This window comes from Bos taurus, chromosome X, assembly GCF_002263795.3.
Source record: "Bos taurus isolate L1 Dominette 01449 registration number 42190680 breed Hereford chromosome X, ARS-UCD2.0, whole genome shotgun sequence".
NCBI classification, from domain to species: domain Eukaryota; kingdom Metazoa; phylum Chordata; class Mammalia; order Artiodactyla; family Bovidae; genus Bos; species Bos taurus.
This window is the reverse complement of record NC_037357.1, coordinates 112,189,566-112,214,070: the sequence shown is the minus strand read 5'-3', so window position 1 is coordinate 112,214,070 and position 24,505 is coordinate 112,189,566. Positions and strand designations below refer to the sequence as shown.

The 24,505-nt window shown below is 42.6% G+C and overlaps 1 protein-coding gene across 15 annotated transcripts in view; it reads right to left on the bottom strand.

Annotated features, from left to right (window-relative positions):
* The window catches only part of DMD (dystrophin), a 2,236,915-nt gene that overhangs the window by 90,691 nt on the left and 2,121,719 nt on the right, over nucleotides 1-24,505 (bottom strand). For all 15 annotated transcript variants that reach the window (XM_024988361.2, XM_024988358.2, XM_024988360.2 and 12 more), the window contains 3 exons: nucleotides 11,320-11,521; nucleotides 9,069-9,154; nucleotides 6,926-7,083 (listed from right to left, as the gene is read on the bottom strand). In XM_024988361.2, the coding sequence (XP_024844129.1) occupies nucleotides 6,926-7,083; nucleotides 9,069-9,154; nucleotides 11,320-11,521 (446 nt within the window). The remainder of the gene's footprint in view (nucleotides 1-6,925; nucleotides 7,084-9,068; nucleotides 9,155-11,319; nucleotides 11,522-24,505) is intronic.

Genomic DNA, 24,505 nt, shown 5'->3' with positions numbered 1-24,505 from the left:
AGATCCCCTGGAGAAGGAAATGGCAACTCACTCCAGTATTCTTGCCTGGGAAGTCCCATGGACAGAGGAGCCTGGCAGGTTACGGTCCATAAAGTCACAAAGAGTCAGACATGACTAAGTGAATAACATGTGCCCACCTCGCTAAGTGCCCCACCTGTATTAGCTCATTTAACCCTCCAAAGTGCTCCAGGTACTTAGGGGCCAGGAAGCTCAAGAAATGTGTCCAAGGTTGCACACCCAGCAAATAGCAGAGCTGGTATTTGAATCTGGGCAGTCAACTTCAGGACCTACATGCCTAACCACTCTGCCACTCACTACTCCAGATGTCCTGCAATGATTTGTTATTTACATACACATACACACTTGTTCTCAACAATTGAGGCTGTAATTTATTCTCATTTCTGTATTAGAGCAACTGTGCTGAGATGATATTCATTTTTGTCATACGAATATAAAAATCCAGAGGACAGATGAAAAAGCAACTTATTCATTTTGAATGCATAAATACAATGGGAGGCAGAAAACAGATGTAAAATAAACAGATTTTGACATGCAAGCTCTTGCAGGTGAAGCATATTGAATACAAACTTGATGCTCTCAGTTCTATCTAAACAATGAAGTCCTTAAAATGTTTACAGAAGAAGATGCTACAAAGACTACTGGGGGCGGGGGGAGGTGAGTACCTCTCACGGCACTGCCAAGGACCAGTTTACAGATACGTGACTCTCTCTGGAGTCACTTAAAAGTGTGAAGTGCTTCCCAACTAAGAGGAAACTTTATTTGATTTCATCTGGAGGTAGAACTTAGATACCTGTAATTGGGATTAGAGTATTTTCAATAAAGAACATAGAATGTGAGTGAGTGTGTGTGTGTGTGTGTACATGTGTTGGGGTAGGAGTGTTCATTTATCCACATATCCTATTATAACCTAAAATTCATATAAAAGACTATTTATAAACACTTCCTTAGTTCATTCTAGTATTTGAATTGGTTATAGCCATTTATTTCTACTCACATGGTTTAGCAGAAGGAAATACTAGCTTGTAACACAGGGAACTTGGGCCGGATGTCTCATTCTGACATAAATATAATTGCAGAATGAAGAATATATTCACTCTGCCTTTCTGGGTTTCAGTTTTCTCATCTGAAAAAGGAGGCATGTGGACAATGTCTTACGCTCTTTAAGGTGCTCTGTGTGACTCACTGCCAGGAGTAGATCTGGCCTTCCCATGGTCGCAGGATCAATCTATTCTGTCAACAGGGATAGTTTCATGGAATATGAGAGCCAATCAACCCGATGATGCATTAATTGAAGCTGTATTTCCAAAACAAACTAGTTTCAAATCCTCAGGTCTACTACTGCCCAAATGAGTCATTTTTCCAGTACACATGTTGACTGTCATATCCTTTGAAGGTAGAAACAGATCTGTTTCCCCATTTAATATCAGTGAAGATACTACTGTCAAACCCATACATTGATAGTGAATTTTCTCTTTTAAAATTCATAGGCATGACTTCATTTCTGGGCTTCATGGATAAATACCTTGATGGACCTACACTGATTTTAAAATAGGCAAAGCATTTTCTTTGGACTTGGGGATTTATTTTCCTCTTTCTTTTAAAAAGTTTTTGTGTTTTTTTTCCCAGTATTTTTTATGGTGGTAAGATACACATACTATAAAATGTACTATATTAACCACTCTAACTGAACAGTTCAATGGTATTAAGTATATAGGAAACCTATAAAAAGATCACCCAGCAGGCACCACATGTGCAAACACCACTCTCCTCCTGTGTCTGCCAGGCCCTTCTCTTGAGCCAGAAGCTGACAGTTACCAACTTGTAAAGAAGGAAGTTTTCGAGTCGGTGACAAAAAGACAAAGGACATAAAAAGAGTGTAGACTGAAGTCAACTTCTTCTATGAGGCAGGGAATGTATTTGTAAGAGAAACAAGTACTTTTACTGCCGTTCACTTCCTGAGGCTGGTAGACAGAGCAGCCTTTGAGCGCCGGCATGCTCGAGCCACCAGCCCAGCCTCATTCCCAAGGTCTTAAACGCTTCAAACAAAGGGCAGAGGGCATTGTTCACTCCTGCTATCTTTCCCTACAGCAAACACTGAATTTTCATGCAACCCGCACAGCTTCCAAAAGGCAAGCTGACGCCAGAGCTGAGGAAAAGGCTGACGGGGAGAGGACGCCAATTCTGAAGGAAGAATTCACAATGGATCTGTTCAAGCAGACTGCCAGTGACTAGCAAGGCGAGAGGGTCTCCAAATCTGAGTCATATAAACCTTGCCCAGCTCTGTACCTACAGAACGTGCCCAACATTCTTCCAGCAACATCCGGCTTGCCAATACTCAACGTCTTAAAATGAGGCATCCTCTTCTCCCCAACGCTCCTATGTTCCCTGTTTTGTTATGGCATCTTGTGTTTTGGCAGAGACCTAGAAAATATGCCTGTTATTTCACCTTGGGAAGCTGGAGAGTCTTAATATCAAAAAGAGTGTACTGGGCTTCCCTGGTGGCTCAGGGGTAAAGAATTGGCCTGCCAATGCAGGAGACAGGTGTGATCCCTGGTCTGGGAAGATCCCATATGCTGTGGGGCAACTAAGCCCATGCACCACAACTACTAAGCCTATGCTCTAGAGCCTGGGAGCTGCAACTACTGAAGCCCACGTGCCTAGAACCTGTGCCATGCAACAAGAGAAGCCACGGCAACAAGTCACTGCAAGGAGAAGCCCCCATCGCCCCAACTAGAAAAAAGCCCATGCAGCAGTGAAGACCCAGCACAGCCAAATATAAATGAGATAAATAGAAAATTTTTTAAAAGAGTGTATTTGGGGATGAGGAGGAACATGACCCAGCGGGGAGGAGAGGGAAGTGCTCGCTGGACTAGGAATCAGACTCTCCCACCAGCTGAAGAAATGCAATGCAGGGGCCACTGATAAACTATTCACGTACTGAAACAACAATAAAAACAACCCTGAACCCAAGCCTGCCAATTCTATTCTCCTCAAAGGGTTGGGGAAGATTAAATGAGAGAACTGTGCAAACAAAGCTTAAAAAATACTATCATCAGTAGCAGTCATAACAATATTATGTACACAAGCATGGTCAGTACAAAGAGTAGCAGTGAGAAGCTGTTACTTGGTAGTGAAAGCAAACCATGGGCAGCTATGGAGACAGATCAGGAAAGGTCTGAGAGTGAAGCAGAGAAATCAGGAGCTATTCCGTGAACCAGGGAAAGAAATGGGAGATTTCTAAGGATGGGGTCATACAGCGATTGTGCGTGCTTAGTCGCTTAGTCATGTCTGACCCTTTGAGATCCTATGGACTGTAGCCTGCCAGGCTCCTCTGTGCATGGGATTCTCCAGGAAAGAATACTTGCTACTTGCCTGGAGTGGGTTACTATTCCCTTCTCCAAAGGATCTTCCCAACCCAGGGATTGAACCCAGGTGTCTTGCATTGCAGGCAAATATTTTTACTGTCTGAGCTGCCAGGGTTCTAATGCTGAAAATAGAGTGTAGCTGTTACAGGGATGTGGTGAAACAAGAGGCAGCAGGTGAGTGAAAAAAGCAGGTATCCCACAGCAGAATGCAACGGGCTGACAGGGACGGACCTGGCTCCTGATGAGAAGACAGCCCAATGGAAAGCAGAGTTTCTGCTCAGGAGCCTCTGGTCCTGACCACCAAGTTCAAGACAGTCAAAGGCTAGAGCTTACTTCTTCACACCATGAAAGAGAAATGGTAATTCTATGACCTGATAGTGCTAACTACTGCTACAATGGCAATCTTATTACAATATAGAAATGTATCAAATCAATATGTCCCAACCCTTCAATTTACATGTTATATGTCAGATTAAAAAAAAAAAAGACAGCAAGAACCAGAGTCCAGGGGAGGTGGCAATGTCAGTCCTGCAAGGTAATGAGATAATGGTTGCAGCAGCCCTGAGGCCAGCCCACCTGACTTCAAGGCAGGAACCATCACTGAATACAGATGGTTGTCAGCAGGTGTGTGCTCTGACCCTTGCACTCAGCCCCCAGTCACACGACACACACAACTGTACACATATATGTGTATATGAACACTCTGTGTGTGTGTGTTTCACAGTAAGACTGTAAAAAGTCACTGAAACTTGACTAAAGAGAAAACAACACTGAGGGAGAAAAAGTAGGTCACTGCAAGTTGTTTTGCAATAGGATTTGGAAAAAAAAATGAATCTGGATTATTTGTGGTCATTCATCCTCATTGTATGGGAGTTACTTGTGTCTATGTTCTGGAGGAGAAATGCTAATACAGCAACACATAAGAAAAAACCCAGAGAAAGTGATAGTCTATTCATGTTTTGGGAGATTTGAGTATGAGGTGAAAAAAAAAATACATGTATTTCTCCACATCTGTTTTACTTTTGTAGTTAATTTGCCATAATTTGGACAAAACAATCCGAACAGTATATGTAAGCAGCCTTCATATATGTGCATTTCTTTAATCTGCCCAGTTAACTATTAAGTGAATGCTAAAACTGCTTTAAATGTGTAAATATTCTGCCAACAAAGCCTTCTATAGTTTTATCTGAGTCTGTGGTAAGACTATATACAGGTCTAGCCCAGTTACTTATTCACCTAGTTCTGTCAGTAATGAGATTAGAATGGAATGAGAAACCCCATACATCTGTAGTTCTTAGGATTTAAAAAACGTTAAGAACACTGCAAATAATGTACAATTGCAAATATCTCTTCCTTGAGTACTGGTGGTATTACAAATTGGAGCATCTTTTGACCAAAAGCCATGTGGTAATACTTATCAAAAGCTAGAAAACTGTTTATATCTGGTAATCCCATTCCTGAGAATTTATCCTAAGGGAAAAACTTGAATCAAAGAAAAGAGCTAACTGCATAAAGATGTTCACTGCAGCATTATCTATCTTACCAAAAAGGAGGAACAACCTAAATGTCTATCCATGAAGTGACGAGGCACTTGGGAGGAAGAGGATATTTGCAGGGACATGGATGATGGTGCAGAAAAGGCACTGGAGCAGGATGCAAAAGAGAATGGACAGGAGTGTGCCGACCTACTGACACACATGAATGGAAGCATGAACCTCCGACTTGGTTGTAAGCCTACGGAAGGGCAGCATGCAGCCCTTGGAAGAATAGATGAATGTCAAAACTACAATCAGTTCAGTTCAGTTGCTCAGTCGTGTCCCACTCTTTGCAGCTCCATGAACTGCAGCACGTCAGGCCTCCCTGTCCATCACCAACTCCTGGAACCTACCCAAAATCATGTCCATTGAGTCAGTGATGCCATCCAACCATCTCATCCTCTGTCATCCCCTTCTCCTCCTGCCCTCAATCTTCCCAGCATCAGGGTCTTTTCAAATGAGTCAGCTCTTCGCATCAGGTGGCCAAGTATTTGAGTTTCAGCTTCAACATCAGTCCTTCCAATGAACACCCAGGACTGATCTCCTTTAGGATGAACTGGTTGGATCTCCTTGCAGTCCAAGGGACTCCCAAGAGTCTTCTCCAACACCACAGTTCAAAAGCATCAATTCTTCAGCGCTCAGCTTTTTTCACAGTCCAACTCTCACATCCATACATGACCACCGGAAAAACCATAGCCTTGATTAGATGGACCTTTGTTGGCAAAGTAATGTCTCTGCTTTTGAATATGCTGTCTAGGTTGGTCATAACTTTCCTTTCAAGGAGTAAGCATATTTTAATTTCATGTATGCAATCACCATCTGCAGTGATTTTGGAATCCAAAAAAAATAGTCAGCCACTGTTTCCACTTTTTCCCATCTATTTGCCAAGAAGTGATGCGACTGGATGCCATGATCTTCGTTTTCTGAATGTTGAGCTTTAAGCCAACTTTTTCACTCTCCTCTTTCACTTTCATCACAGGCTCTTTAGTTCTTCTTCACTTTCTGCCATAATGGTGGTGTCATCTGCATATCTGAGGTTATTGATATTTCTCCTGACATCTTGATTCCAGCTTGTGCTTCATCCAGCCCAGCATTTCTCATGATGTACTCTGCATAGAAGTTAAATAAGCATGGTGACAATATACAGCCTTGACATACTCCTTTTCCTATTTGGAACCAGTCTGTTGTTCCATGTCCAGTTCTAACTGTTGCTTCCTGACCTGCATACAGGTTTCTCAGGAGGCAGGTCAGGTGGTCTGGTATTCCCATCTCTTGAAGAATTTTCCAGAGTTGATTGTGATCCACACAGTCAAAGGCTTTGGCATAGTCAATAAAGCAGAAATAGATGTTTCTCTGGAACTCTTGGTTTTTCAATGATCCAGTGGATGTTGGCAATTTGATCTCTGGTTCCTCTGCCTTTCCTAAAACCAGCTTGAACATCTGGAAGTTCACAGTTCACATATTGCTTAAGCCTGGCTTGGAGAATTTTGAGCATTACTTTACTAGCGTGTGAGATGAGTGCAGTTGTACAGTAGTTTGAACATTCTTTGGCATTACAATAGGAAAGCTTAAAAAAATGATAGCTGTGTTAACTGTTTACCAACAGTTACTGAAAAGAAGGTTATGATGACAGAATTAGGTTAGGGAAAAAAGTAAGAGACCATGAAACTCACCTACAGAGGTCATTTTCTTGTTTTACAAAGGATGTCTTTGGCCGGAGATTTCTTTCTTTCCCAGCTGAATCACTGCAGATTCACGTTCCCACCAACATCCTAGGAGCCCGTGTGGTTCTGGCTCTGGTCACAGACTTCTTTCCCTTCCTGTGCACTGTCCTCTCTCCCCAAACCCACAGTTCCAGAAGCCACTGCCCACAGAGGTTTCAAAAATCCCCTACCTACCTGCCTATGGGAGAGCTAATGTGAGAAACTACAGTTCCGTGGTTTTTCCATTAATTCCCAAAATGCAAAAGAATAAATAGGCTACTCAAGAAGGTGAATAACTTACGAATTGGAAGCAGCTCCTGACACTTGGCTCAATGTTACTGCCCCCAAAGGATGCAACTTCACCCAACTGTCTTGGGATTTGGATAGAGTCATGTAGAAGGAGGCCCAGTCTGCGCTGGTCACAAAATCCTGTTGAACTGGCCACTTGCTTGAAAAGGTCTACAGGAGGAAGAAGAGAATTCCAACAATCAAAAAGTAGCACCAAGTAGATGCCAGCACAACTAAACCACCTACTCAATTCCAGTACCAATTCTCAAGAGGAGAGAGGGGTTCCCTACTTGCCCAGATGGGTTGCTTCTACTGTACACTAATCTGCACATTTATTACTTTTATGGATCAAGTTAATCACCACTGTGTATATATGAAGTGTGACAATGTTTAAGTAAACTATAGCCCTGTAAGCAATGAGAGTTTACATACAGTTCTGACATGTGACTTTTTCCTAAGCCAGAACATAATCCTTTGGAAAATAGTTTATATATAGGACATGACCTCCATCATACAATAAATGTTTTAGCATTAAGAAACATAGAGCGGGCCCAAAGAGCTATCCCCTGTGGACATCAGATCCCAGAATATATCAAAATCGGGACCACACAGCAACTGTGTGCTAGAAATGGGTAGAGCAGAAGAGCAGCCCCTGAATGACAGCAGGTGCCCCAAGTAGGTGGATTCACAGAATGAATGAATGCACTGAACACTTGTAACAGCTTTTGATCTCAGAAATCTAATTATTTTAATCCTATCTTATATTTAAATAAAAGTTGCCAAGAAAGTCAATCCATGAAAGCTTTTCCTACTCATATGCATACTTTAAACTTTCAGAAATTCAATGTTTGAATGGGATATTTATTTCAGATAGCAGTGACAACACTTGAGATCTCCCACACACCAACCCCCCAGCTCTCCAGTACATCCACAAAATTTCAAAATTATGAATTACCTTCAAACATCCCAGTTTGAAGTTAATATTTTTTGTTTGGCCAACCTCCAACCTGTTCCCTCTTAGTATAATAGTTGAAACACAGGCTGGAAGCGTCCTTGGTTTATCAAGTAAGTATTATGATGTGCTGGTACTTTACCATTAGCAAGCTCAGAGTAAAAGCTAACCTACAACAAGTAGCTACAATATTTAAAGGACGAAAGCCCACAGAAATATTCTGTTTCATCCAAAACATATTTTCAAACAGCTAACGAAAGCTGTTCTTTTTTCTTGGGTTCTTAGGATGAGAAAAACTCAAGTGGAAAGTACATAAAAGTGAGAGCTAAAACAGCTTGTGTATTCTGTGGTTTACTCCTAGGGGAGAAATGAGCAGTAGGACACAGAATGGCTTGGGAGGAATTCAATCTCTTTTATCTTCTGCCTATCCTTAAGCTCAGCACATCTCTACATCCCTGTGTGGCTAGGCCTTAGGGGAAAAGAGAAAAGACAAGATATACTAGGTTTGTTTAATATTCCTACCGAAAAGATTTCTCATGAGCATTTAAAGGGGAAAAACAAGTACATGCCTTCACAATGGGAATGAACGGTTGCTTCGTCACCTCAACCATCCCTCTGCTAGCATTTGCTTTTAATTTGGATTTACAAATTTTACACAGAAGAGCCCAATGGCTAGTCAAAAGGAAATTCTGTAAGGTGATATTTACCCTGTAAGAAATGGCAAGCTGTCTCTCAAATAATAAAACGTTAATCACATCACAGAATTGGATATGTCAGTACAATTCGCAGTAAGATGATTATAAAATAAACAAGGTTTGTTGAACATGAATGCCAGATAGTACTCTTTAAATAAGAATCCAAAGATGAGGCATGTGCATGGATTAAACCTTCACATTTATTTTTTCTGACTTAGACAAAGGGGTTAGGAAATCAGACTTTATCCCCGAGGAACATGTGTTTTATTCAGACACAGTCGATGTAATGTAAAATAATACTCGTACTGGAGAAGCTAATCCTCGTTCTCTACTTAAATACCTACAATTTCATGTCTGACAGAGAACGGCACAAACCAAATTTTATGCCTGTCTAAGAGCAGTTTTACATCTTACACGAGGAACCTGCTGTCAATGAAGAACACTGTGTCATTCCCCATCTAGAACTGGGGTAATTAGCCAACATTAATAAAAGGGTACACATGACTTACATCTGTACTTGTCTTCCAAATGCGCTTTACACAGAGAAATGATGCCAGTTTTAAAAGACAGGACCCGGATCCTCCCTGTTCGTCCCCTATTATGAATAATCAAAGCAGAAAACAATTACTGACACTTCCTTGAAAGATAAACACTTCTTAGTTAAGGAAAAAAAAAAAAAAAACTTGGATGTAGGAACTCTATTGACCATTGTTTTATTAAGATCATTAACGTTTCTGAGTTCATTATCTATTTGGCTGATGACCTAGAATGAAATGGAAATCTGACCAACTTGACCGGTGAACATTTACCAAGTTTTCAGTTTCTAAAAGACCTTACTCGAATGGTAAGCATTTCTCTACATAAAATAAGAAAAAGATTCTTTTATTTATCTTCGGAGAGCCACCTGGGTTTAAATAGATAAGGGGAAGAATTACTAGTATGTGCTAAGCAATTTACCCACTTTGGTTACTGAAGCCAAAAAATTACCAGCAACTAACTGTTCTGCCCTCTTCAACACTCATTTAGCTTTTCATCAGATTGCCTCTTACTGAGAAGAAAATTAGTCACTTCAGGCCACAAGACACATAGTATAAAATATGAACATTTATCTCTATAAGAAAAAATATGATACAATCTATTAGAGGGCATTGGAACACATGATCTTAAGGAGCAATTTTAAAATATCCTATTGCTATAACAATGTTTTAACATACATATGCTTTTACTTTGCATACAAATTTATTAACAAGTTCATTGTATCCATGGGGAAGGCACAAGTTTTTCATTTTGTAAAACCTGTCTTTTGATCATTTTCAGCTTTTATTTTGTTATGAAAAACAACTGAACCATATATCCTGGTTCAAAAAAAAGTCTATAGAATAACTGCAAAGGATAGGTCTCAAGAGTGGTTACTTTTAGTGAACAATATGCTCAGCTTGCAACTGGTATAATTTACTAAATATATTAGTCAAACAGAAATCCTGGGTCCTAATAAATTCATGAAAAAGTATTATCACTGGAAAGTTTTTACCATTTTCCTCTTTAAAAAGGCAAATCAAAAGTTTCACAAATTTTATACTGTAACTCAGGTCTTCAAGGAGTTAACATTGTCCCCAAATAATTTTCAGGCATAGAGAAGGGAAGTCATATACTCAGAATTCATTCGTACATCATCTGCAAAGAAAATGGGTGCTGAAATATATTTGAGGGAAGACCTGAATAGAAACCCTTCTCAAAGCAAATGTAAGTATAATCTGCAATTAAAATCCGACATGATCAAGGGCTTGGTAGATAATGATGAGAATTCAATAGCCTTGGAATTTAACAAGCACTATCTTAGCAAAATAACAAAGAAAAAAAAAGGTATACATTTTAATCCAGGAGGTAGTAGAAATCTACAGCAAAGGCAAAACTAAAATAGTTGCTATGCGACTCCTTTCAGAAAAGCTTCCCAGATTTCTAAATGCAGAATATGTTCTTGCTGACATGTGAAATCAGGCATATAATGAGTTTGATGTCTAAGAAGAATTCAGTTGAAATTAAGACCAATTCCTGCTGCTACCTTCCTCAGTTGTCTTCATTAAGCTCAAGACAAAACGGGGGGGGGGGGGGCAGCAATCCCAAAGATAAAAACAAGCACTCTCTCAGATAGAGGGATGAACGGAGGTGCCAAACTAAAACTTCGTCAATCCTTATTTATATATATTAAAAAACAAAAACAAATAGAATTCCTCGGTTTGAGGATCTGAATTTGCTGCATTAAGGGCTTTTTTTTTTTTTTTTTTTTTCCATAACCATTCACACTCCTCTGCAAAAATCTCTTGAGTATCAGCTAACACTATTTGGAGCTGGGGACAGGAGTGTCACACCTCCAGGAGCGCATCTCTTTGGGTAGAAGGAGCCGCACCCAAAGAGGGTGGTCAAGATACACAGGCTAGCAAGGGCAAGAACCAATGGCTACACACTGACTCATCCTACTACTGGAAAAATGAGTATCTCGAGGTTTTGTCTGCTTTCTAATCTGAGTGCAATCTACATCCTAGTTTTTTACCTCCCAGCATATCAAAACGTTTTTTTGGTTCCATTAAATGCAAAAATGTTTAATCACAGGGATAGCATTTGGTCACACGGCTTCATGAAACTTTCATCCTGAGGACCATATTTCTAGACCAATGCCCTACTGTGATGCTAATTACACCGTCACCATTCTGTAAACTAAGCCTCCCGTGGTAGAGTCTGGAGAAAGCCTGCCATACGTACGTATCATAAACATTCAGCAGCCAATTGAGACACATATCCACGCAGAGAGGGACGTTGACCAGATTGTTGTGCTCTTGCTCCAGGCGGTCATAAATAGTGGTCAAACAGTTAATGATCTGCAGGATGTCCATGGGCTGGTCGTTTTGCTTGAGGTTGTGCTGGTCCAAGGCATCACATGCGGCTGACAGGCTCAAAAGATCCACTGCAAGAGCCACAGAACATCATCGGTCATTTCAAGGGGAAAACCCTCTGTCACTGTTTCTGACGATCCTAGTAGGACAGTCTTGTACCCTTCAGTGAACACCAAACCCGAACCCTACCCTCTCTTATTGAAGTGTCTTCTTCCCACCCTTGGCTATGAGTTTGATGAGTAAGGTAAAGAATCAACCTGCAATGCAAGAGACCCTGGTTAGATCCCTGGGTTGGGAAGATCCCCTGGGGAAGGGAAAGCCTACCTACTCTAGTATTCTGGCCTAGAAAATTCCATGGACTGTGTAGTCCATGGGGTCGCAAAGAGTCAGACACGACTGAGCGACTTTCACTTATTCACTTATTCACAAGCTCAGAGGTTGTTCTGAAGTCTCACTGGCAACGGGTGAAGAAGTGAGTGAAGAGACAGTACTTATGTGGTAACTATTGGGCAATTTTGGGGAATTAAAGGGACCCATAGTGTTCTATAGGAACAGAGTTATTTCCACCCAAATCACGGGGGGAAAAAAACTGTTTTACTAGAGATTTTCAAAGGTTCCTAACAGTACTTTCTTGTATTAGTATCAGAGAAGGTCAGTTTGATTAATCTGTATGGTTAGGGTTGTATAAACTCGATTTCCAGCTATGCATTTATAATGATTAAGTATTTTTCTCCTTGAAATATCAGTCATCTCCTAATTTCTCTTGCTACACTAACACTAGGTGAAAAATACTCAACGTCACTAAAATTTTCTATAGACAAACTAAATAACTGCGTCACCTATCCAGTTTTCAGATGTCAGGCTCACTTGTTTCTCCTTTCACCTACTATGTGTTTCATGCAGGAGATGCGTGAAATTCGATTCCTGGCTTGGGAAGATCCCCTGGAGAAGGAAATGGCAACCCACTCCAGTATTCTTGCCTGGAGAATTCCATGGACAGAGGAGCCTGTTGGGTTACAGTCCATGGTGTTGCAAGGAGTTGGACATGCCTGAAGCAACTGAGCACAGCACAGGACAAGAACTCTGTAAGTTTGGTGGGAAGTGGGAGGTTTCCATCATCTAAGGTGGTATTTAATGGTATACCAAAAGACAAACGTATCAAAAGTGAAACCTCAACCTTGTCCAACATCAGCAAATCATAAGCTTTACTACCAAGGGTCCCAGGAAGATGGTTTTCTCTAAAGTCAATTTATTAGCCAAATTGAGAATGCAACAGCTTTGCTTTTATGAGACCTTATACAGCTAAGCTCTGGTCTGCATTCTCAGTCCTTTGAGAGAGAAAGAGAGAGTCAATGGTAATTAAGTAAATTTCTCACGCATCCTGGGGGAGGAGGCAACAAAATTCTAAACATAACTTCAGATAAACACAGCCATGCCAGTCAGTAAACAGGCTGCCCTGTACTAAACAGATGCAAATTTAAGGCTTTAATGCATTTTCCTAGTTTCTGTTTGTGGCTAGTTCTAATTAAATGTTAAGGACAAAACCCCAAAATAGTGGTTAATACCTGTGTAGGTTAATACCTATGTACTGCACGTTTTTCTCTTTTCAAAAAGGAAAATAGTACCCTTTTGAAGTTTCCCTGGAAGCATGAAGAGACCTCATGGTGGATGCAAGTGTTTTTGTTTTTGTTTTTCCTTTGTCTTTCATCCCAGTGAGTAAAGCCCTCTATGTCCATGGACCAGTCTCCCTACAATACCCTGATGGAGCACTCATCCTATCAAAGCAAAGCTCCCCACTCTTTTGCTTAAAAATACTCTCAAGATAAAGGAATGACCTCTTTATATGGAAGCCGAGACTGTGTTTCAAGTGGCAGAAAAAACATAACTTGATTTGAAATGGAGGGAGGTAGGAAAAAGAAAACAGATTAAAAAAAAAAAAAAAAAAACAATACAAGGAGGTAGGGGGACAGGAGGAAGGGAAGGCTGAGTGGGGACTGTATGGGAGACCAGACAGAGACAACTTTCATCCTCTCTGCTATGTGCATGACTTCCTCTCAGGACAGGTTTTGAGGTGTACGTAATCAGCACACCATTTTCATCAGCAGAAAAGAAGACCAGACTTCCTCCAAATACCAATATTCCCAACATGTTTCTTTATATATTGAGGGAAGCAGTGGGTGGTTTGAAGTTTCTCTACTGTTTTTTTTTTGTTGTTGTTACTTTCCCTTAATCATGATAGATATTTTGCTTTATATCCATGGATATAAGAGCTAACAAGTGAGAATCTGTAAGACTCACTTTGGTATGAAGAGTCCAATTTCCCTGTGTGATGGACATGAACAACCAACAGCAAAATGGCATTTCTTCTCTTTTTATGGGGTCTACTCTCCTCTCTGTACAGGTGAATGGGTAACACACAGAATAGGAAATTAGGAGCATCAGTAGCTCCAGAGGGGTGCAAAGCAACTGCTCCAAAATCATAGGAGCAGGAGATGACATAGTTGGGATGAGAAATACTGTGTGGTGTGCTCTGCTAAAACCAAATGTCATTAAACACGATAATGATCCATCACAGAAGACTGGAGAACACATTTTCCTTAAATTAACATATCAAACAGAACTCCACTTTCACGGAATAATTGGTAAAAGACTCCTATTGAGGTATATACAGCCGATACCATGGACTTGCAAAGATGTGAGAAAATCAATAGGGGCAATGTAATTGCCACACAAACATATACTTAACTGTGTGAAATGAGCATCTTGGAGAACACACTGGCATTTTTTTGATGAAACATTAAACATAATGATTAGTTGTTTCCAGAAGCCTCAACAAGCAACCAGCAGCCACAATTCTGTGAAACTATCCGTTTACCTCAAGCTAGGAATTTCCATTTAGGGGAAGAATATATCTCCTTTAGTGTATTCGCTAGGGAATATATTTCAAAGCTATAAAAAAAATTAAAAAAAACCAAGTATGTTCTAATATACCTTTTCTTTCAAAAATTATTTTGACAGTAGAGAATGCTAGAGGTTTGGATGCCAGTGAAGCAGAGGGACCATCTGGGGGTAACAGAGGGGGAAAGACAATAAATGACCAGCTCTCCAGGGTTCTCTTTGCTAAGCAAGAAAAGCAGAAAATGGAGGGGACGGGGTGGGGTGGGGTCTCAAGCAATGGATCCCATGAATGATTGGCTCCCAAGGTGCTGGTTGTGCCTGATCACCTGGATCAGAAGGTAAAGAATCTGCCAGCAGTGCAGGAGATCCGAGTTCAATCCCTGGGTTGGGAAGATCCCTCGGAGGAGGGCATGGCAACCCACTCTAGTATTCTTGCCTGGAGAATCCCATGGACAGAGGAGCCTGGTGGGCTATAGTCCATGGGATCCCAAAGAGTCAGACACAACTGAATGACTAATGCTTTCACTTTTTCATCCTCTTAACATCCTAGGTTTAAATGTCCACGCCATTCTTTTCTATAAATGCCACAAGTGAGGAGTTTTGCTGGATTTTTTTTTTTTTTGTCTTTTACAGAATCCTTAGTGTTGTGAACTAGAAAACCCCTTTCAGAAGTATTGGCAGTTGGGAAAAATTGAGACCAGAGAGGAGACTTGCTCTGGGTATTATGGCACGACAGGTGGGGGCATGTACTGAAAAGAAGAAAGGTGGGTGGCAGAGGTAATCATTCCAGACTGTACATAAAAGAAAACTACCCTCCCTTTTCTACTAGCAATAATACGGGGAGGAAAAAAAAGCACCAAAATGTTGGTTTGAATAAGGCTGGTGGTGCCCACACAAACACAACCCTGGGCTTGTCCTATGGGTCAACCTGGATACCCCATGTTAACATATCAACAATCCCGTAACCTCAGTAGTACACAGACAGGGCGGGTAACTCCTACGTGTCTGCTGACTTTCTGGCCCAGGCAGAAGGTGTCTGTGGGAAGAGGAGGCTGTTGTGGACATCACATCTTTCCACAGGTGGCTTACCCTTCAGGCTGAAGGACTTCTCAAAAAAATCTTTGCCTAGCGAGAAAGTCAATGTGCTTTGATGTAGTTATCTTTGCTGCGAGGGTTAATTCCAGAGACTCTGAGGTTGGCAAGGCATGTTTTGCTAAAACCAGCCACACAATGCAGAGCCTTGATCAAAGTAGTGAAAAGAAGTGACTCACTGTGTTTATGGGTAGCCATGGGTTACAGGTTATCACAGTTGTTTACTGCTAGCAGTAACATTAGCCATTTTTACCTGGTCTCAGTGAGGCCCATGGAGGCCACTGGGTTTGGGATTGGCTATGTAGGGAGACAAGGCAGAATGGGAAAGAATTGATGCCTTCAAATTGTGGTGTTGGAGAAGGCTTCTGAGAGTCCTCTGGACAGCAAGGAGATCAAACCAGTCAATCTTAAGGGAGATCAACCCTGAATAGTCACTGGAAGGATTGATGCTGAAGCCGAAGCTCTGGTATTTTTGTCACCTGATGCAAACAGACGATTCATTGGAAAAGCCCATGATGCTGGGAAAGATTGAGAGCAGGAGGAGAAGGGGGTGTCAGAGGATGAGATGGCTGCACAGCATCACTGATGCAATGAACATGAACTTGGGCAAACTCCAGGAGATGATGAGGGACAGGGAGGCCTGGCATGCTGCAGTCTATGGGGTCGCAAAGAGTCAGACACGATTGGGAGACTGAGCAACAGCAAATATAAGGAGAAGATATCCAGGGCACCAGCAGTTATAAGCAATCCTGGCTGAGACTCTGATGGGTGAGCCCTGGTTTCTAAAGTGCTCTGTGCTCACACTGGTGGTTCTTGATCCAAGAGAGAATGTGCATCCTGTTCTGGCCCTGACAGAGAGAGGGCACTTGGAGCTCGGACTTGGCCTCTCCAGACCCCACCCTGTGGTTATGACACGTGGCCCTGTTTTAATGTTGTTGGTACATGGTAGTCTTCTCCTTTCTCTTGTAATGAACTGTAGATTTGTAAGGACTCTCATTTTGAGTCCTCATCAACTCTTGAGCTTAACTGTTATACCCAAAGCAATTAGTGCAAGAACTGAGATGGTTTAGAAGGCTGCAACTCATTCTTAGCTGAAAATATGGGTATGGCATTCTTTTCAAAGGAAAAGAAGACTATTCTGATAAAAGGGATGAAAATGAACCACTGATGCTGGTTGTCAAGCTACCCTTGGTCTGAAGTAGTACAGGCTTTGAAACTGGTTATCAATAATACAACTTTCTACTGGAATCTGAAAATGGTAGAATCCGAACTCCAGGAGCCAGAAGAATGGATTAGAAGGGGATGGCAAACTGATGGTTAGTTTGCTAGAAACTAAATTCCTTGGTTGGAGGAGCAAAAGCTTTAAAATTTCAGAATCTCCTTCCATTGAGTTTCAGCCTCTCTGGCCTGCAGGTAGAATTCCAGCCAAAGGAACCTGGGAACTAGCACTTTTGATAAATGGGCTACATCTGTGAGGACAATTACAATTAGAAACATAATTCAAGTGGGGAACTTCTGGCTGTCCCCTAGTTTACCATAATTTCCTTTTCAATGCAACACTAGTAGTCCCTGGACTGGGGCTACAGTTGAGAGTCTTAAAGGGTGGTAATATCCTGAAAGAAGAGACTATGACTGCTAGTTGGAAGGTAAGTGCAAGAGTTCCACAGGACTCCTGGGCTGAATTACCTGCTTCTCACACCTCACCTAACTAGGGCTGAACGCAACACATGCTTTGTTGCTTAGTGGATAGGACGGCCCCATCTTTTTCTGTTTGGAACCAGTGGGAGCCCTTATCAAAAAGTGGGGAAAGAAGGACAAGGCAAAGTCCAGGTGTGTCTCATTTTGCTACCACCTAAATGTGGACTAGCACAGTGGCTGAGCCCAGGGAGATATACTCTCTGCGGGGTGGGGAGGACAGGGGTGGGGTGGTGGAGAGACTGGATTAAAATGTAACAATAAGGAAGAAAGGTAAGATTGTTGCTGAAGGGAAGAAAGCCACCTAGAAAGAGGCTTAGAATAAGAGAATAATATGCTCCCTGCCTGGCAAAGACTGAAGGCAGGAGAAGAAGGGGATGACAGAGGATGAGATGGTTGGATGGCATCACCGACTCGATGGACATGAGTTTGAGCAAGCTCCAGGAGATGGTGAAGGACGGGGAAGCCTGGTGTGCTGCAGTCCATGCGGTCACAAAGAGTCGGACAGGACTGAGTGACTGAACAACAACAGTGCTCCCTTTGGCTATGACTCATGCCCCTTTAAAGAGCCAAGACATGTGCAGTACTGCTGGCTAATCTACCAAACACACTGGGTGAAGAGATGGGAGTTCTGACTGTGACCTGGACTGCATCATGTCTTTTGGAGTCTGTTTCACAGGATGTATCTGTCAGTAAGCACCTGCGTGGGAAAGCACCCTGTGGGAATATTCACCCAGTCATATCTGGAGAATACTGATGTCTCATCATCTGAATGAACACTGCATGGTCATTCATTGTGAAGATGAAGGATTGTAAAAGGTACTGGGTAGAAAGGTATGTGGTAGAAAGTTTAGATGGTATATACCCCATCTGTCATAATATATATGGGTTAAAAAAAAGCTATTGGCCTCATTGTGTGTGTGTGAGGAGAGCTACAAATGAGTGAAGGGACAATTGGGATGCTTGGATCATTGAGGAAAATGAAGTTGAATTTGGTGGGCCTAATTCCTTGAGATTGAAAAGTCAAAAATTTGGTTGTTTTGTTGTTGTTGTTGCTTAGACCTTCAGATTTATCGCTGATACATTTTCTTCATACCGAAGCTTCCATGTAAATGTCTAGATTACATGGATAATCTGGATGGAATATACATTTACTTTTGAGAGTTTTAAATTCCATTTTAAATAATCAAGTAATCTGTAAATCATAGGTTAAAACTTTTAAGATGTTTCAAATATAGAAGTTAGTTTGACATGAGTAGAATTTATGAGATGTGCTGGGGGAAAATGGAAGGACCAGCATGTTTATGTTAAACACAGAAAGGGATAGAAAGGAACTAAAGGACAATGAGACACCTAATAGCACAGAGGTACCTTAGTATGAAGTGTTTATTGTATATGAAATACATAAGAGGCAGTAATTATACACATGCATATTTAATATTCATGAAAACTTAATTCAGGCAGCCATTAGTGAGAGCCATTCTGCCCCATGTGTCTTCCACTCAAGGAACACAAGTAAATCCCAGGGCCACTGATCAGGTTCATTGTCACACCATAACTGTGGTCTATGGTACACTTGTCTCTGTGTCTTTAATAGAGCAAGTTTATATGTCACTGGCCTAAGATGAAAAGCCAGCAATTTGCCATGGATGACTGTTGATATTTCTGTGGCATTTTGAAACCAAGGTCCGTTTAGGAGTGACTACTATCCCTACGACATCTGCCTGGGAGACTCAACATTTTTTGCCTCTGAATTGTATTTCCTAGCTATAGTGATGGAGAAGGCAATGGCACCCCACTCCAGTACTCTTGCCTGAAATCCCATGGACGGAGGAGCCTGGTAGGCTGCAGTCCATGGGGTCGCCAAGAGTCAGACACGACTGAGCGACTTCACTTTCACTTTTCACTTTCATGCACTGGAGAAGGAAATGGCAACCCACTCCAGTGTTCTTGCCTGGAGGATCCCAGGGATGGGGGAGCCTGGTGGGCTGCCGTCTATGGGGTCGCACAGAGTTGAACACGACTGAAACAACTTAGCAGCAGCAGCAGCTATAGTGAAGATGTTACCACACGGTGGCAACATATCTAGTGGAACAAGAGCAGGGGGTCCTTAAAATAAAAGAACCCGAGGAGAATTAGGAGCTGGGAGAGGACTACCTGGCCAGGCAGAATTTTCTTTGAGTGAGAAAAGAGAAACTGATGGAAGAGATCTCCTAGTGCAAAAAGAACACATCAAGGGACTCCAAATCCAGGAGGAAAGAGAAGGATGGAAACTAGAAATGGAAGCAACAATAACTGGAGAGTGGAACCTCCAAGGTTCTCCTTAACAGCATGAGTATCGTGGCTGAGAACTCACCCTTCTTTTCCTTAGTAACTCCTGGTGCTGGACACATTTCAAGCAGGACTACAGTGGGAGAGAACATGTGTTAGTTGCTCAGTTGTGTCCGACTCTTTGTGAGCCCATGGACTGACTGTAGCCCACCATGCTCCTCTGTCCATGGGATTTCCCAGGCAAGAATACTGGAGTGTGTTGCCATGTCCTTCTCCAGGGGATCTTCCTGACACAGGGATCAAACCTGCGTCTCTTGCATTGTACGTGGATTCTTTACTGTCTGAGCCACCAGGGAAGCCCAAAATGGCTCCTATTATGGGAACCCCCTCTCCTTGGGCACCGGTACTGTCAAACCATGGAAGCAGAGAAACTGAGTTTGGCTCTGTCCTCAAGATATTTTGAATTCTGAAACAACAGAGACCTCGGGTTCCTCCAAAATATTGTGCTGTGCTTAGTTGCTCAGTCATGTCCGACTCTTTGTGACCCCCTGGACTATAGCCTGCCAGGCTCCTCTGTCCATCGGGATTCTCCAGGCAAGAACACTGGAGTGGGTTGTCATGCCCTTCTTCAGGGGATCTTTCCAACCCAGGGATCGAACCCAGGTCTCCCACATTGCAGGTGGATTCTTTACCATCTGATCCACCAGGGAAGCTCAAGAATACTAGAATGGGTAGCCTATCCCTCCTACAGGGGATCTTCCTGACCCAGGAATCGAATCGGGGTCTCCTGCATAGCAGGCAGATTCTTTACGAGCTGAACTACCTGGGAAGCCCCCGATATTGGGCTGGTCCAAAAAGTTCATTTGGGTTTCTCTGACCCATCTTCTGGGAAAACCCTAATGAACTTTTTGGTCAGCCCAATAATACATGGCATGTGGGAACAGAGTTTTTGCAGAAAAGGGACCAAATAATTACACTGGCCTCTCAGGTACTCATGCTGTGAGGCAGCCAGTGGCCATGGAGGCATATCCTGACTGTCACTGTTGCCTGTATGTAGCCTTTTCCTGCAGGAGACTGTAGATCTATTTGTAAGCCATGTTACATGGTGGGTCCTCTCAGTTTTTAGCAACCAAACCCTATCTGATGCCACCTTTCTGTACGTTCACCAAAGGTGAGGTGCCTGGGTCCAGAAGGAGCACCTTTTAAGCTATCTTGTGGGAAGGATGAGTCTGACAATTGTGCCTCTATGCAGACAATTTCAGGCAGTAGAAAATTTCTCCACTGTGTGATTTAGTTGCCGAACAGAAGCAAATTGTTCTCTATTTCTTGTTTGCAGAGTATCTGTCACATTTATCCACTGCAGTATATTTAGCCCTATGGTTTGGGCTCTCTCCAACCCACCACACACTAATAAACTAAATACACGGGTTTTGTTAAGTGCCTTTTTTTATTTCTGCTCTTAGAAGTTGGCTATATTTTTAATTTTAGACACCACAAACCTATAGGATGTCATGAGAACCACAGTAGGAGAAAGAAAAAACTCAGATTATCTTCTTTGTAACTTTCAATGGGTTATCGGCCATAGGAACCGGCTTATAAATCCATCTTACCCAGATTTTCTCTTTGTCTCTGCTTTTCTGTCGAGTTTAATTTTCATTCACAATGCCTTGAAAGGCAGTACAGAGTCATGCAACATTAAACCGATTACAAACTGGGGACATTACAGACCAATGATGACGCTCTAGACTTAAACAGCAAACTCTCTACAGTGGATAACATTGTGGTATTCAGGTTTCTGCAGTATTGAAGCTTTGATAGTGCAGTGAAAAAATATTAAGACTAAGTGCTTAATGGCAGCAGCATGGCATATTTTCTAAGGCATCTGTAATTCAAACTCTTAACTGGCATCAGGAAATCATTGAGATAACATCATTAATTTTCATTAAAGTAAGAGTTAGTGGAAACGACCTTCGGTTGGAAAAGCTAGCCAGGACAAGTTTTGTTTTCTGACCCCAGACAATAGCTCTTTATCATGGCTTTACAGACATAGAAATGACGAAAAGGCCGGAAGGGAAACCAAAGCATATCTAAAATTAAGGGGAAATTCTGAAATAATCTACTGAACAGTTAAGTAATGTGATCATGTATGTTTTCAATAATAAAAGGATAGGTAAGCTCTTCATTCTGTATTCATACTCCACGTGGAACCCTTCTACCATTCCTGAGAAATCTAGCACTTAATTTAGATAAATACACCCTTATTTTGCCGTGCCTAAATCTTTTTCAAAAATGAGAAAAGTAATGCTGAGAAAGGAAGTGCTGAGAGTTGCACAGTAGTTGAAAAGTGAAAATTTTACATTCTACATTCAGAACTTAACTTTGTTATGAGGTCATAACCACTCGTGGCCAAAATGTTTTATAATATGAGATTCCCCCATTTGTCCCATGTTTATTGGAAATGTTAACATACAGTGAGATGACGGACAATGAGGTACATTCATGAATGGAAAGACTTTTTGACAGGAGAACTGAATAATGCCTAAATCTGTGAGGAATAGTATGGAAAGGGTGGTCCGATCTAGTCAATTTGGGGGCTTTTTCATAGTATGACCTGGCACAACATATTATCTCTACTGAACTTTTAGGGTCTCACGGGACTGTACACCATAGCACTCTACAGAAGCCATTTCACAGTCGTCCCTTTCTCAGTGGGAGGCACTACCTCTGGGATGGGGCAGAGACAGAAGATGAAAAAGAGGCAGAAGACTTTCTCCACCCGGCCTCTGTCTGACTCCCCCACCCCAAATTACCTCTTTCCAGCTCTGGTACATTCAACAGGTCCCTATGGGAATCATAGGCCCAGGGAGTCCTCTAAAAACCACTTATGCTTAGCAGCTATACAGCTGAAAAGTGATAGCTTCAGAGTTTAACCTATATGGAAACGGAAGCCCAAATCTCCTTTCGTTCACACATCCATTCCGTGAAAACAGATTAAGTCCTTTTCGGTGCCAGGAATCGTGCTGAGCACTGCAGAGACCAAGATAAAGAGGACAGGCCTACCCTCTCCTTCCAAACAATTTTATTTCTAAGCCATGTCTTCTCCATCACATCACCATGTAGAAAATCACACGCCAACAACACTCCTTGACCTCCTTCCTGCTAGCTTCTGCAGACACCCTGGTCACATACCTTCATTCCCAAAGCTTCGGTTGCCAGGGTTCACAGCTCTCGGCCGTGAACTGGGTTCAGCTCAGTCCAGTTTGGGTCCAGTTTGGGGTGATTTCAACATTGGCCGTCATGACTCGTGTGTCACTCTAGCCACTCGGTTCCTTAAGTTCCTCTTTCAGCTGCAGGGAAATGGACATCTAGTCCACCTCCACCACCCATGCAAATGGTCATGTCCTAGAGCCAATCAGCTGACCTGTTCCACTTCCGAAAAACTGCTGAGCTTTGCTGCCGTCTGACCACAACTTCTTGGCCTTCCAGTCACTTCCACACAATCTCTTCCTCTACCTCCCTGAAGCATCTGTTGGCCGCTTGACCACACTACCTCCTAATTACCAGCTTCCACCTGAATTCCCAGCTTCTTCTGCCCAATGTGGACTGGGCAGACAGCATTCCAACCACTTACCCCCTCTTTTGACTAGATCCTCATTTCTCTTGCCCAGCTGGCCTCTGCCCACCTGGAACAAAATCATCTAGCTCCTGGAGAAATTCCCCTGAGGATGGGTGCAGCCCTAAAACACTCAGCCGATGCTGAACTCCAAGATGCTGCTTTCCAAAATAGCCCTCTCCTCAGCCACAGAGGTAAGGCCGACCTCGACTTTCTGCTGTTAACAGCAGCCCAGGAACTCTCCTCCACCTTCACGCTGAAAATGGAGCCCTGTCCACGGGCATCCCTCGCCTGCCTCCCCCAGGTCTCCTCAGTTACCTGGCCCTGCTCACATCCTCTCCTCACCCTACTCACTACCTTGGAAGACAGGCACCCTCTTCCTTCTCGTGGGCCCTGGGTTATCTTCTCCCATCCTCCCAGGACTCATATGTTTTATTATCTCCTCTTCCGTCAACAATGTCCATTTTGTCCTGTCTTCTAATACTCATTGAAATAGACTCAGGTTTCTCTCAGTCTAAATGCATGTACCCTCCATTAACTCCTCCACCTTCCAGCTAACTACTGCCCCACTTCCCTTCACAACCTTTCTCCAAGAATCGTCTCAACCAACTTTCTCTACATCCCCACTTTTCATTGACTTCTAAGCCCACTTCACCTCCTACACCATGTCCCCTAAAACCTCTCCCAAGTTCCTGAGGACCTCTTTGTTGCTCAACCCAATGGACACTTGGGCCCACTTCCTCCTGATCTTCCAGCAGCATCTGAGCCTGGTGGTGGGCCCCTTCTTCCTGCCCGCGTAGTATGTGGTAACATACTCTGTGTGTGTTCCTTTGTAGTCCTCTCTGTACATGGGTCACTCTTGGTCTCAAATATTGTTTTCTTGTTACTTTCCCTCTCCCTAAGCATCTGCACACTCATAATTCCTAAATGTTGCTCATCTGTTTCTCCTGAGCATCACAGCTATGTGTATATGGCCAACCCTGCCAGCAGGCCCACTGTTCATCTCAGTTGAGCACCCGAGTCTCTTCCTTGATCCATCCTCACCAGGCATGTCAAACTTGTCACTAAGGCCTATCAATGCCACCTTGTATTTCTTAAGTCCTCCCAATTTTCTCCATTCCTACTCTGTCAATTCAGGCTACCAGATTGCTGGTTTAGAGGATGGAAACTGCTTGCCGAGTTTCTTCCCCTTCAGAGGTATGCCCCCACACCTCCCTCCACCCGCCCCCACCCCCAGCACTGATGCAGGCTCTATCCCACAGCCAGAGTCATCTTCCTAAATGACAGTCTCAACACGCCATCCCACTACATGGCTCCCCACTGATTTCTACATTCTTTAAGTTTTTTGTAATTGGACGATAATTGCTGTACAATATTGTGCTGGTTTCTGCCATCCATCAACATGAATCAGCCATAGGTATACATATGTCCCCTCCCTCCCACCTCCCACCCCAACCCACTTCTCTGGGATATCACAGAGCACTGG